This window comes from Salminus brasiliensis, chromosome 2, assembly GCF_030463535.1.
Source record: "Salminus brasiliensis chromosome 2, fSalBra1.hap2, whole genome shotgun sequence".
Taxonomy (NCBI): domain Eukaryota; kingdom Metazoa; phylum Chordata; class Actinopteri; order Characiformes; family Bryconidae; genus Salminus; species Salminus brasiliensis.
The window spans coordinates 41755901-41770695 of record NC_132879.1 but is presented as its reverse complement, the minus strand read 5'-3'; the positions used below and the strand labels follow the sequence as shown (position 1 = coordinate 41770695).

The window sequence follows — 14795 nt, the reverse complement described above, 5'->3', positions numbered from 1 at the left end:
AAGGAGAGGAGCAAAAAGATGAGCTTATGACTAAAGCAGCTGGGATTTGCGTGGTCGACTCTATCTGGAGCAAAGTTGTCATTAAGAGATAAAGAAGGACAATTTGCTACAGTCTGACAAGATAAAGACTCTTAATTGAGTGTGTCAGAAAACACAGAGGGAGCCAACAGGGTTTTGGCACCCTGCACTGCGCTGCGATTGGTTGAGGATGATGATTGATGGCATGTATGCTGTGGGTTCTTGCAGGACAGCACAGGGATGAAGATGTGGAAAAAGAGGTGGTTTGTGCTGTCCGATATGTGCCTCTTCTACTACAGAGGTGAGTCTACTTTACTTATCTAAGGTATGCAGTGGCAGGCAAAAATTTCTGTAACTGAATAGTAAAGTGAGTAACGGGTGACCTGGTCTCAAAAAAAGACAGTGACACAATTCTTAAATATTTGAAGCAAGATTACTTTTTTTATTTCCATCCCATATTATTTCAAAGTAACAAAAAAGGAGATCGGCACCCTGCATGTTAAGTACTTAGAAACACCACCTTTGTCAGCACAGCTTGTAAGTGGCTAAGAGTCTTTCAGTTTTTGTTTGTTTTGTTTGTTTTCCCCCCATTTATCCTTACAAAAGGCTTCTAGTTCTGTGAAATTCTTAAACAGAATCTAAACAGATTCTTAGACCATGGCAAAACCTTCAACTTGCACTTCTTGAGGTAGTCCATTGTAGATTTTGAGGTGTGTTTAAGACTGTTATCCTGCAGTAGAAGCCATCCTTTTTTCATCTTTTGTTTCATCTGTTCTTCCCTCTAGCAGTCAAATGATAATGTTGCCACTTGATCAGATTTTTTTCATGAAATTCAACACACTTTTTTCAACTGCACGTTTTGCTTAAATGGCCAAGAGGTTCTATTTTAACTTCCAAAAAAACTTTCCAAAATGCACCCAGCTTGTTCAGATGTTTTGTATCACTTTACTTGGATGGTCCATTGTAGATGCCTTATAAATGCTTACCTGACTTTCAGTTAACATTTAGCTGAATATGTAATAAATGCAGCTGAACTCAGCTGAATGCAAATGACTGTCTATTGAATGTTACCCTGCACATAACCCTAACTTTAACTTTAGCCTTTGAATCAACCCTAAATCCTAACCCTAACATAAACCTGATCCTAAATTCAGCAGACAGTTATTTACATTCAAGGTTAGGTGAATATCAGGTGAGCATCTACAAAAGCCCATCCAATTAAAGTGTTACCAGATGTTCCATTGAAAATGTCTAGCACTGAATTTCGAATTAAAAAGTTTTCCTTTTGATAAAGGTCATATTTGTACAGGTGTCTAGAACACTGCACCATCACTCTGGAGTCTGCTAGATCCTCCTTGCAGTCCCTTTTTAAAAGGTTTTCCAGCTTCTTATATCACAAACTGCTATAAGGAAACAGCTACCTGAAAACTCTTTGCAATCTTTTTTACAACCTTCTCCTGCTTTGTGGGTAACAATAAACAGCTAGGCAGCTGATTAGGGGGGCCCATGGCTTCTAGTTGCTGTCACAAGTTTTGCGACAGAATCTGAGCATTTCTAAAGCATTTAATTTTGCAGTACTTTACCTTTCCTAACATTGATTGTGGACAAACCATAGCCCTAACAAGCTAATTGAGATCCGAGACTCAAATCACTTAGGTTGCCCAAACATTTGCTTGGTGCAAAGCATTAACAAACTATTCCTGCTTCAGGTGTTCTTGTGTTTCCTCTTTAACCTTTGGAAATCAGTTCTTCTTCTATCAACTTACAGTGGGGAAAAAAGTATTTAGTCAGTCACCAATTGTGCAAGTTCTCCCACTTAAAAAAATGAGAGAGGCCTGTAATTGACATCATAGGTAGACCTCAACTATGAGAGACAAAATGAGAAAAAAACTCTGAAAATCACATTGTCAGATTTTTTTAAAGAATTTACTTGCAAATAATGGTGGAAAATAAGTATTTGGTCACCTACAAACAAGCAAGATTTCTGGCTGTCACAGAGCTGTAACTTCTACTTTAAGAGGCTTCTCTGTCCTCCACTCATTACCTGTATTAATGGCACCTGTTTGAACTCGTTAACAGTATAAAAGACACCTGCCCACAACCTCAAACAGTCACACTCCAAACTCCACTATGGTGAAGACCAAAGAGCTGTCGAAGGACAACAGAAACAAAATTGTAGACCTGCACCAGGCTGGGAAGACTGATTCTGCAATAGGCAAGCAGCTTGGTGTGGAGAAATCTACTGTGGGAGCAATAATCAGAAAATGGGAAACCTACAAGACCACTGCTAATCTCCCTCGATCAGGGGCTCCACACAACAGGGGGACCTAGTGAATGACCTGCAGAAAGCTGGGACCAACGTTACAAAGGCTACCGTCAGTAACACACTACGCCGCCAGGGACTCAGATCTTGCAGTGCCAGACGTGTTCCCCTGCTTAAGCCAGTACATATCCGGGCGCATCTGAAGTTTGCTAGAGAGCATTTGGATGTTCCGGAAGAGTATTGGGAGAATGTCTTATGGTCAGATGAAACCAAAGTAGAACTGTTTGGTACAAACACAACTCATTTGCAAAGGTCCGTGTACATGAAAGAATGAATGAGGCCATGTATTGTGAGATTTTGAGTGCAAACCTCCTTACATCAGCAAGGGCATTAAAAATGAAACGTGGCTGGGTCTTTCAGCATGACAATGATCCCAAGCACACTGCCAGGGCAACAAACGAGTGGCTTCGTAAGAAGCATTTCAAGGTCCTGGAGTGGCCTAGCCAGTCTCCAGATCTCAACCCCATAGAAAACCTTTGGAGGGAGTTGAAAGTCCGTGTTGCCCACAGACAGCCCCAAAACATCACTGCTCAAGAGGAGATCTGCATGGAGGAATGGGCCAACATACCAGCAACAGTGTGTGCCAACCTTGTGAAGACTTACAGAAAACGCTTGACCTCTGTCATTGCCAACAAAGAATATATAACAAAATATTGAGATGAACTTTTGTTATTGACCAAATACTTATTTTCCACCATTATTTGCAAATAAATTCTTTAAAAATCAGACAATGTGATTTTCTGATTTTTTTTTTCACATTTTGTCTCTCATAGTTGAGGTCTACCTATGATGTCAATTACAGGCCTCTCTCATCTTTTTAAGTGGGAGAACTTGCACAATTGGTGACTGACTAAATACTTTTTTTCCACTGTAGCTATTCAGACATTTTTTACCAGGGGTGCCCAAACCTTTGCATACCACCATATCCATTCCAGCAGTGACCTTATATCATACGAATACTGATGCTTAAAACATTTGAATGCTTACTTAAAGCATCTCGTATATGGACCAAAAATAGTCTCATTAATGTAAGTCGTACTGATTTTGTTAACTGACTGATCTTGACTGAATAAATTAGATTTCCACTCACCCACACACAGTCTTCTATGAGAAAACGAGAGTATGAATTACTAGCCAGAATTGCCACTAAAGCAGAAATCTCACAAGGTGTGAGAAAAATGTGTGCTTTGAATTAGAGCATATTGCAGGAACACAGGATCATTTGTGTGGCATTTTACTAACTGATCTTGTGCACCTTGTTTTTTCTCTTAATGGTTTGACCTCTGTAGAATACATTGTGCCAGTACCAAAAGGTGGCAATTGAACAGGTATTGCCTTTGCTCCTCAAGCTCTGCCCTGTCTGCTAAAGTCTCCCAAGGATGGGCTTTTAAATCTCCATAAATAGTGCAATTAAGTGAGCCCCCGGAGCAATCAGGCAGCTCTTTCATGACAGGGCCCAAGAGGGGATAGGCTGTTTATTGGCTGATTGAGGCTAGAGAGAAGGGTTCTTAAGGCAGGTGCTACGTGCTTTGGCTGCAGATGCTGCATGTACACACTAACACACACTATGATTCTGCCTTGCCTCTTTCTTTCCTCTCTTTTTCTCTCCTCTGCCTTTCTCTCTTTTATGTGCCTCACCCGCTCACTCTGTCTCTCTTTTCCTGTCACTGCCAGCAGGTCAGATGAAATATTTTATGTCAAGTAAAGGACTCATTTTGGAGAACGGTGTAAATGCGAATAAATATAAAATGAAGAGTTCAGGTGTGACCGTGACCTCACACGTTCCTTTAGTCCGGACTGATTACTCTTGCCAGTGCAGAGGTGTTAAGGTATAGCTCCCTGTCTGTGATGGCAGTAATGCACTCTGGCTGAATAGAGTGGGTGATTCGGGTTAGGATAAAGCTGCGTAGTAGTTTGTGTAGCACAGTGGGGAACAGTTCACCAACCAGGTGTACTAAGGCGCTGCCATTATGATCCCAGAATCGCTGCTTCAAATTCTGGGTCATGCCGCTTGTTGTCTTCATTTTATATCTATTCGCATTTACACACATTTACACAGCCGGAGTCCGAAAGAGCACAATTGGCCTTGGGGTGGTAGATGACCCTTTCACTCCGCATCACTTCTAGTGTGATATTGGTCAGCACAGGCATCTGCTAGCTGTTGTATCGGCACAGTTCGAAAAGATCTGTTCGCTGGGTTTACATGTGTCACATGTGCTTCACACTACTGTTGGGGGCCAGGTGGAACTTGGGCTAGGTGCGTTCCAGGCGGGCATGGGCTCTGAGTAGGTTTGTACATGTGTTGTCAGTTGGGCTTCCCAAATGGGCCCCATCATTACAGCTCACCTTAATCTTACATGGCTCCCGTCTTGGGCCCCATTTGCAGTGTACAACAATGATCCCATGGACTAAACTTTCTGGTTCCCAGCAGGGCTTTCCGTAGAGGCCCCACATAGGCATGTTATCTGGGAAGACAAGATTTCCATTGCTACATTAGCCTACCTTTGCAACAGATTAAAATTTAAGTCGCCCTGAATAAGCTCATCAGTCGAATAGCGCTCTTGAGACATTTTGCCAAGAAAAGTGATAATAAACCGATAACAATTTCTGAACGCTCTGAAATCAGTTTGGCCACATTGAACTAAAGATTTTCATCTACTTGAACGCTTAATTTTGCTTAATCTAGTCTACTTTAGACAAGGAATGGCTGTTTTGTTTCTTACGCCGAAAATGTTCAGACTGTCGCATTTCAGACTGCAGTTTCTAAAGCATGTATGTACAAGAAAATAAATTTAAGGCTACCCTTCTGTCCTGACTATTCCTGGAATGATTTCTCCTTTCTGTCTGCCTCTCTCCTTTGGTGGTTGTTTGTTTACTCCCGTCCCATCCTCTCTTCACGCTGCTGTCAATAATTCAGCCGCGAGGCACCAGTGGGAATTCTTCTACCACCACAGTTTACACAGCTCTTGCCTCTTCTTTTCGGCCTTTAGTGTCTCAGAACATTTGTCAACTGTGTGTGGGCACATTAAGCTGGATTCAGTCTTATTCCAGTGTAAAGATAATACAGTCTGGTTTTGTCTACCTATCTAACCCTATCTAAAAAAAAATAGATATATTAGTTTTGTAAACAAACACAGCTCTTTGGTCTACATCTGCTGTCCTTTATCTCAACTCTGCTGTAATGATAGAATATTAATAGATACCATGGTTGTCACTACATGTTGGCCTTGACTCCTGGTCTGTAAGCTGCTGTGAGAGACTCTGGGCCATCGGAAGGAAAGGGAGACTGTCTGTGGCTTTCACAGACCTCATTGTCACACTCCCATGCATGGCATCACACATTATTCTAATCAGCACCACAGTGTGCCTGTTTACTGAAGCTACTGCCAAGATAAGTGTCCAGACTTATTGCTGAGGAGTTATTGTTGAGAATTCAGATGATTTCCTGAACTTCTTGAAGAAAATAGCAATGGCTTTCATGTTTTCTCTCCTCAGATGAAAAGGAGGAAGGGATTCTTGGCAGCATCCTTTTACCAAGCTTCCATATCTCCATGTTGTCTGTGGATGACCACATAAGCAAGAAATATGCCTTCAAGGTCTGAGTTTGTCATTCAGCTTTTCTCTCTGTCCTCTCAAAGAATAGCCACAGACCTTCCTCTGTAATATTTCCAAGAGTGTGTAAACATTGTGATGTTGAAATGAAAATGGAATATGTAAAATAATGCTGCGTCTGTGTGTTTGAGTAGCTGCAGTTAGAATAATAATGGAAAAGAATGATAGTGTTAAAAACAATGAATACAGACAGCCTCCACACAGCAGAATTAGATTTAACGCAGTGTTACAACTTTAATCCCCCCTACTACTCCATATCCTCTATATAAATTCATTTCTTGGCAGTGATCAGACACATACGACGGATATCATGTGAATAAATCAGATTAAATTTGCTTGTTCTGAAATGCATTTGGATGCAGAACTATTTATGGATTTAGTTTGGCTCAGACATTATAGAATCATTTATACGACTCTGTAGTGACTGTAGGGTAAGTTGTAACATCTGTGCACACTTCATGTGCTGCTGAATTGGTCATAAATGAAGGGCGATGAAAACAGAGCTTTCATTTTTTTTGTAACTCATGTGTGCAGGTTACTTGTGTATATCCCCAGTAATATCTGGATATTTTTAACCACCTACCTAATACCTAATAGTGGGAATAACCACCCTTGACACTAGTGAGACATTGTGGCATGGGCCATATAAGGTGACAGAAGGTGTTCATTATAAAGTCGATTATATTGACGATTGTTCTGTACAACTTGCTGGAATGAATGACCGTTTTTGCGTTTTTGGTACACATTCCCCATGGCACCTCTAGAACATGCCACAAAGTTAGCTGTTTCCAGTATGTTATCACCATTCGCCCGGTACTCCACTACAATGCCCTTTCGGACATTATTCAAATCACTCCCTTTGTCCATGGCAATCGTCAGTTTGCTACAACTGACTGGTGTGCTCACTTATTTGTACGTGCAGCTAATCCTTACCAGAAACCCTACTCAGAAACTGCTAAGTTCATGGAGTATTCTAGAGCTGCTGTAGTGAAGATGTACAAGAATGGACACCTCACACATCAAGTGGATCCCAACAACATTCTAGGGCCATTGATGCCAAAGGGAAACAATGACTGCTGCAAGTGATACAGAGCAATCGAAGTGCAACTGTGGGCCAGTTAACCTCTTTAATGAACACCTTCTAAGTTAGTGGTGGTTATGCCCACTATTAAGAAGGTCGTCATGATATTCTAAAATGCATTAATGTGCATTAATCTTTATCAAGGTAAAATGTACATTATCCACAGGCTAGAGTTCACGGTAAGGTCTCTGAAAACATTTAGAACAGGAATGTTTACAGGGTATTGTTAAAACAGCCTGGTTACTGGAATATTTAACACAATTTTTGGTGTAGTCTGTTGTCACATTTTTGTGGCCTCACATTGCAGAGAACCCTAGTACTGTCTGTTCAGAACAACAGAATCTTTGTCAGTGGAATCTTGTTTTCCTGTTTGCAATTTATTGTGGTGAAAAGTACGTTTTGTCTTGACTCATCAGTGTCCTCCTTCTCTTGTTATTGTTCTGTCAATGTCTCAAATTGTCCACCCTGTGGCTGCGTAAGCCGGAGCACCGCCTTGTTTACCGAAAGGAGTTTGACTTACAAGGTATGTTCTAAAAATGCATATCATCACATCATCGTGGTTATTTGGGACACCAGTGACCATGTATGCAGTTATTTCAGGCAATATTATTTTTTAGCAACACTAATTGTAGCCAGCAGCAGTTATGGTGCAGTTAAGCAAATGTCTGAGGAAACCTCCATGAATAGAGATTTCACATTTAAGTCTTACTGCGAGAACCGCTACTCAACCATGACTACCAAAGGCAAAGATGTGCTTCATAAAAGCGCAGACCCATTTTGATGAGTTTAATTATTAGTTCTTATTTATTTTCCTCTTTTAGGCTGCTTTGTTTGTCCCAACTCCAGGCCACACACCCCAACATGCGGACATACTACTTTTGCACTGACACAGCCAAAGAAATGGAGTCCTGGATGAAGGTGATGACGGATGCAGCACTGGTCCACACAGAGCCAGTCAGAAGGTATAAAGACGTCCTTCAAGAACATATATCCAAACCATTCATGCCAATGTATGTACCTGAGTTTAGGAAATGGTACTGACAGGAACATGTTCTGGAATCCCACAAACACTCCTCATAGTACCATCTGTCTGTCTGTTTGTCGGCCTGTTTTCATGTGGTGAAGTATAGCTTTTGCTGTTTAAAACATTTAAAAGAAGCCTGTCGTTACTGAAGAGCTCTCATGACAGTAAGCAATTTTGAGAACAAAGTATGTATGTAGTAGGACCATACTGTAGAAGGAATATGCAAAATTATAACAGGAAGCAACATGTAATAACAGTTGTATGCAAACATTTTGGAGCTCCAAATTGGAGGCCAAATTGCATGTGTAATGTGTTTCCATATTTTACAGTATATTTATATATTTACTCAATTTAAAATATATGTTCAAATTCAGCAAAAACACAGTAATTGTCCTTTTAAATGACTACTTCTATCACTTAAAAAAAAATTAAGTTTAAATTCCACTGTACTGCTGTGCAATGGTGGTAAAGTGATTTTAAGTTCATTTTTAATTTTACTTTATACTTTACCTATCTCCGCTTCTTTTCCCCAAAAAAGGCTTTGTGTGTTCTGTATGGTTGCATCTTCGAGTGAGTGGTAGACTCCAGGCTTTGGGATAGAGGCAGTCATGTGAATCTTCAAAAACCTATGCAACTCATCAGTTCTCTTGAGAATTCTCTTTTGACGTTGTGTGATGGCCAGCACAGTGATTCTGTTTTTTTTTTTGTTTTTTGTTTTTTTATCTCAGTGTGGGAATGTCAGCCTATAAGGGAGTTTTAATTTCACTGATGCCGAGAACATAAATAGGATAATTAAAAGATTTGTCTAGATTTCTGTGAAGCTGATTTGTGATGGTCACTATTGTAAAAACATTTGGAAATTCTGTATTTATTGCTTAGCATATAATCCATAAAACTTTTACTGTACTATGACTCAACCTGTTCTTTTCTTCCTTTTCCTTTGCCTTTCCTTTCCTCAACTATTGTTTTTCTTTCTGTCTCAGATTGGAGAAGGTGAAGGTAGACCCACGCAGCCCACAGGAGATGAACAACATGTTGAATCACAGAGTTCTGACCCGACCTGAGATCCAAAACAACGAGAGGAACCGTGAGAGCCTTCGCCAAGAGGACAAGAAACAGAAGCAGCTAGAGAAACAGCCCAGCATCCACAGAGAAAAAGAAAGAAGCTTCTCTGTTAAAGACTCAGAAATGTTCCCCCACCAAAAAGATGAAAAGTATGCTCTACAGAAAGATGGACAAAAATTTGCTCTGCAAAAGGATGGTGATAGGTACATGCTCCAGAAAGATATGGAAAAACTTGTCCTTCAAAAGGATGGGGAGAGGTATGCTCTGCAGAAAGATGGTGAACGGTACACCCTCCAGAAAGATGGAGAAAAATACCTACTTCAGAAAGACGGGCAGAAATACACTCTTCACAAAGACGGGGAGAAATGTGCACTTCAACAGGAAGGCGAGAAGTATGCTTTGCAGAAGGATGGGGAAATGTATCTGCAAAAGGACGGAGGGCGACCTGTGCAAAAAGAAAGGGAGAAGGTAGTGCTGCAGAAAGAACCGCAGAAACCCATCCTCCAGCAAGACGGTGAGAAGTATGGGTTCCAAAAGGAGTTGGGTGTGGAGCGACCACTCACCAAGATCAACAGCATCAAGCTGCAGCCAGCCCAAGCAGCTGCCATTGCCGCAGCTGTCTCCTCCTCACGCCAGCTCCAGAGTGGAGGAGGTCCTGCTCAGTATAAAGCAGGCCAAGTCAATGGCTCTGGGGAGCAGGGAGTAGAGCGGAGCCCGGGAGACATGGTCAGTACTCTTCCACAAAGGACATCAGTCCAGCCCCAGCCTACAGAACCAGAAAGAGCCCTAAGCAGAACCGATTCCATGCAGCAACTGGAGCAGTGGGTTAGGATGCACCGCACACGAGGTCAAGACGATGACACTAGGAGGTACAGTTTCTGTGAATGAACGTGCGCCCTTACATGCTTTGAAGCTTTTAATCAATCCATTACATGAAAATACATACAAAAATATATAATTTCTACACTTTCAGTCACTATTAATTCTTATTCACATTCATTCAACCCATTTTGTCTGACCCCGTGGGGTTAATCAGTTAGAAAGTTTGCCCTTTCGAATCTCTGACTGGCCTGCAGATGACAACTTTTCTATGTTCTTTCCTTCTTCTGTCCTGTCCTGACAGCTTTGGCCACTGGGGAACTCTTGTCTGCTCTCCTAGCCATAGGCAGTGTTACTCCATGAGCTCTTTATCGTAGCACAGCAGGGGGCTTACAGCAGGAAGCTGGTTAGGTGGAAAAAAACGCATTACTGACCAGGACCCTCAGCTTGTTTCGCCCACTTTAGGTGGAAAAGGATGTGATGTACCTGGCTAGTTTCTCTCTTCCTTTCATGAAAAAATCCAGTTTAGTTGCAAAGAAAGTGCACTACAAAATTCACAAGCACTTGCACATGATGAATTAAAAAAAAATCCTATTTTTCAATTCATCAAGGAATTAAGACACATTTACAGATTCAGTGGTCAAACAGTGAAAAATGGAGCTACAGTTTTTGCATGACAGCAACAATATGCAGGAATATACAGACAGTAGTAAACAAATCCCACAGTACACAGCACTGATAACAATCCACTGCACACACTTGAAGATAATAATACAATACATTCTTCCTTCTGCAAGTTCCCGACCATTTAAGGTAAACTGACAATTCCAGTAAAAAGCTAGAGAATAACTCCAGCCTCGTTGGTGCAGTCGTCTTTGTTTAAAGTGTCATAAATCACCACGTTCTGAATTTAAAGGCAGATATTTGAATGATGTTTGAATGTCCATAAACTTTGACAAAACTGAGCATTTCCTCACGAATAACAAGGGAAAGACATCACATAAGTGCATTTTCAGCATGGAGTTTAAAGAAGTCTAGCCCTATATAATTTAAAGCTGACTGAGAAAAGCTAATAATTTGAATCATCTCTCTACAAAAAAAGACCAACATTATTTATTCTCTGCCAGTTTATAGTAAATTAATCACAACAACAGTAGATGATAATTAGAAGAGAATCATTAAAATGAGTAGACGGGGGCTTTAAATGACCCTCATTAAGTAGTTTTCTACTTTGTGTTTTCTCAAGATGAAATGCTGTTGCATGGCCTTATTTCAAGTAATCAGCTGCCTTTTCTCAAGTTTTACCACAGCCTGGCTACAATGTACAGGCAGAACGTATACAGCTACGTCATGCTCATTGAATTTGCATTTTCATGCATGCTCTTGTCTTTCTTGCCCACATGCCCAAGTTTTCCAGAAGGTCTTGGTGCTTAATTAGCATTTAATCATTCCCTGTTGCAATGACAATGGTCATTGCTTTCTAGAGGGTAAAATTAGGTAGTTTTGGGAGAAAACTTAGAAAGCTGTGCTGGGTTTGAGTTTTGTGTAGCTATCATGTGGTGCTAACATTTCATCTTTGTTTCAGCATCACCTCTTATCAGACACTGCCCAGAAACATGCCCAGCCATCGGGCACAGGTTGTGCCGCGCTATCCAGAGGGCTATCGCACGCTTCCTCGTAACATGCTGCGACCAGACAGCATCTGCAGTGTAGCAGGCTCAGTGTACGACCGCGCACTGCAGCCCACCACAGTGGAGAAGCGGCGCTCCATGAGAGACGACACCATGTGGCAGCTATATGAGTGGCAGCAACGGCAGGCCCACAGCAGGCTGGGCTACGGAACACTGCCCAGTCCCAAAACTATGGGGCGCATTGCTGAGTCCATCCCCTCTTCACCCTCCCATGGGTCACTGGCTCTGTACCACTCAGTTTCCCCCAACCGGCCCTTCAACCCCAGCTCAGAGGTTTCCTCCCCAGTGTTCCGTGGAGACGTCAGCATTGACCGCCGCCACAGAACACAGCTTGCAAAGGTAGGCCCTCATCCGAAAGCATGTTAAAAGACTTCCTCAGTGTCAGTAATAAGTAGCACTCCGTAGGTGCATATTCTGTTGGCCTGGTCAGGTTGATCAGGTTGCTTTGTGCTAAAAGCTTTGGTAAACGTGGATTGTTATTTAAGAGAATGGTAATGCAGCATAATAATGCAGGGTTTTCCTCACTCTTCACTTCTTATTTTCTTTACTCTGCTTTCTGGTAGTATTCATACCTGCCTGATCGCAGGGCCTCTGCAGCTCAGAACATCACACCTCAATCCCTGCAGGGTAAAACGGTATGCTACTTTCCCTGTCTGCCTTTGTCTTTGTCTTCTACCACAAATAACTCTCTATGCTCTAAATTACAGTACCAGCAGCAATGAGTGAATGAGCAAAGGCTCACATTAGCCAGGGCTGCCCAAATACAGACATGCATTTTAACCTTTGCTTTGGTATCTTTTATTATTGGTTATTAACCAATAGATATTAACCAACGATTCTTGTTTATATAGTTCTTTGGAACAGCATGGGGGTAAAATGCAGTAAATGCAGTAAAATTAATAAAATGCAGTTTTTAACACTACGGAAACCAACAGGTCAGTAATTATTTGGGCAGTGACACGTTGCCATTTTTCCTCTGTACACCACCTCAATGAATGTAACATGAAGCAATCCACTTTTAGCTGTCAATTCAAGGGATTCAACAAAAATACTGCATTAACCGTTTAGACATTACAGTTTTTTTTATAGTCCCTCAATTTTTACAGGCTCACAAATAATTGTACAAACTAAGATAATTATTCATACAATACATGGATGCAAATCCTTTGCAGTCTAGGACTGGCTAATGTCTCTGCCACAGACATCATCAAATGCTACATTTTTTCCCTCGAGATTCTTCTCCAGACTTTGACTGCAGCAGCCTTCAGTTGCTGCTTGTTTGTGGGTCTTTTCCCAACTTGGCATGCTTTCCTTAAGTGAAATGCATGCCTGGTTGGATTGAGGACAGGTGATTGAACACATTTCTTTTGCCCTAAGATGCTCTTGGGTTGCTTGTTTTGGGTCATTTGGGTCATCGTCTTGTGAAGTGTCATCTTATCAATTTTGCAGCATAAAACAGTTGCATTTGGCAGCAAATGTATTTGTTTGTTTTGTTTTGTTTTTTTAGCTTAATGATGGTCTCTTTTACTGCATTGATGCTTTATTGGACATATTGTCATTTTCAGAGTACCCATGAACAAATGCCAAATGCAAAATCAGCACCTAAAATTAACTCCAGATATTGATGAGTCAGGCCACATCTATTAAATACCTTAGAATAAAACTGTGAACTTTAATCACAAATTGATTGCTTAATTTAAAATCCATTAAGGTGGTGACATAGTGTCCAAATACTTATGAACCTGATTGTAAATGCTGTAGTCCCGTCTAATGCCAATCCAGGTAGATTTTATCACAATTTATCACAATTTATACATATATTAAATGTTTATGTATCAGTATCAACATCGGCCGAGACGTGTGGAAACCTTGAATTTCTTTGATCAGGGAAGCACTTTACATTTGAGGTTAGTTGGCCACATTGATGCTAGATCAATACATGCAATTTATTATTATTATTTATTTATTTATTTATTTTATATAATATAACTCTGTAGCCTGCTTGATGCAGGTCCTTCCATTTTATCCAGCCCGAAATAGAAAGCATAACCCACCTCAGACTCTTCCAACCATATCTAAGCCATACCTGTTGTCCACAATGGCTCTCTAACTACGACCCTTGTGCGCGTTGTTTTCTGCGACTCCAGCCAGAGGAGCTGACCCTGCTGCTTATCAAGCTGCGACGGCAGCAGGCTGAGCTCAACAGCATCCGAGAGCACACTCTTGCTCAGCTAATGCAGCTTAACCTTGATGCCACCAATCCAAAGGTCAGCCTCTGAGGATCACCTGCTCTAGTCTGTGCATCCCAGAGTGAAGGAATGCTTAATATGCTTTTGCTCCTCATTGGCAATTTTGTCTTTTTTTTGTTTCCCCTTATTTTCTAGTTGTGATTTTCATTTTTCTAGCATGCTGTCATTTTTATAATTGTCTATTGTGCCAAAGTTTTAGATGATGTATTACCCCACACTAACAGTAATAGAACCATTGGATTCTAGCAGATGTCTGCCCATGTTCATAGGCTATGTGCAGAGCATTTACCTAGGACTTTGGTCTGCTCAGAAACGTCTTTACATGTGGCATACCTTACTGTTGTTTTAATCCTTTTTGGATGCTTGCCTTATGTTCTGCACTTCTGCTTGGATTCATATACTTTGACCCACTAGTGCATGATGACCTGGCTAAGAGCTTGAACTGCACTTGTCCTAGCTGGAAGCTACCAGTCCTTTTGGTAGCTGTGAATGGCCTCTAAGCATATATTGTTCCTCTAGCATCAATCTTCAGACAATAACTGTTTCTCAGTACTGCTCTCCTCCTTAGCTCTGTCCTCTCTTCTTTCTACTGCCTTCACTAGAGTGAGATCCTCTCCCATCACCTGCAGAGGAATCTCATGTATTTGGACAGCCAGGTGAGAGCCATTGCTCTCTGTTTCTGTGTGTGTGTGTCTCTCTCTCTCTTCCTCTCTCTCTCCCTCCCTCACAGGTGGTATGTACTATGTAAAGGGGTGCTTTAATCATGTTTTTAGTCTTTAAAAAGAACATATGATTACTGCAAAGACCTAAAGTGGTAAAATAGGTGACCATACTGTAACACAATAGTGCCAACCTTAAAGAAAATCCAAATGGATTCATTTTGTTCAGAATGATTCTGAATGAATATCGTTTG

The 14795-nt window shown here is 41.2% G+C and overlaps 1 protein-coding gene across 17 annotated transcripts in view; it reads left to right on the top strand.

Moving 5' to 3' along the window:
* Positions 1-14795, top strand: part of plekha5 (pleckstrin homology domain containing, family A member 5) — a 157946-nt gene that overhangs the window by 114326 nt on the left and 28825 nt on the right. For 9 of the 17 annotated variants that reach the window (XM_072672804.1, XM_072672792.1, XM_072672802.1 and 6 more), the window contains 8 exons: positions 247-319; positions 5837-5937; positions 7881-7996; positions 9042-9992; positions 11528-11972; positions 12197-12268; positions 13781-13900; positions 14485-14538. In XM_072672804.1, coding sequence (XP_072528905.1) covers positions 247-319; positions 5837-5937; positions 7881-7996; positions 9042-9992; positions 11528-11972; positions 12197-12268; positions 13781-13900; positions 14485-14538 — 1932 coding nt within the window. Of the gene's footprint in view, positions 1-246; positions 320-5836; positions 5938-7473; positions 7558-7855; positions 7997-9041; positions 9993-11527; positions 11973-12196; positions 12269-13780; positions 13901-14484; positions 14539-14795 lie in introns of those variants that run through there. The other 8 variants (XM_072672806.1, XM_072672805.1, XM_072672795.1 and 5 more) reach the window with 4 other exon arrangements.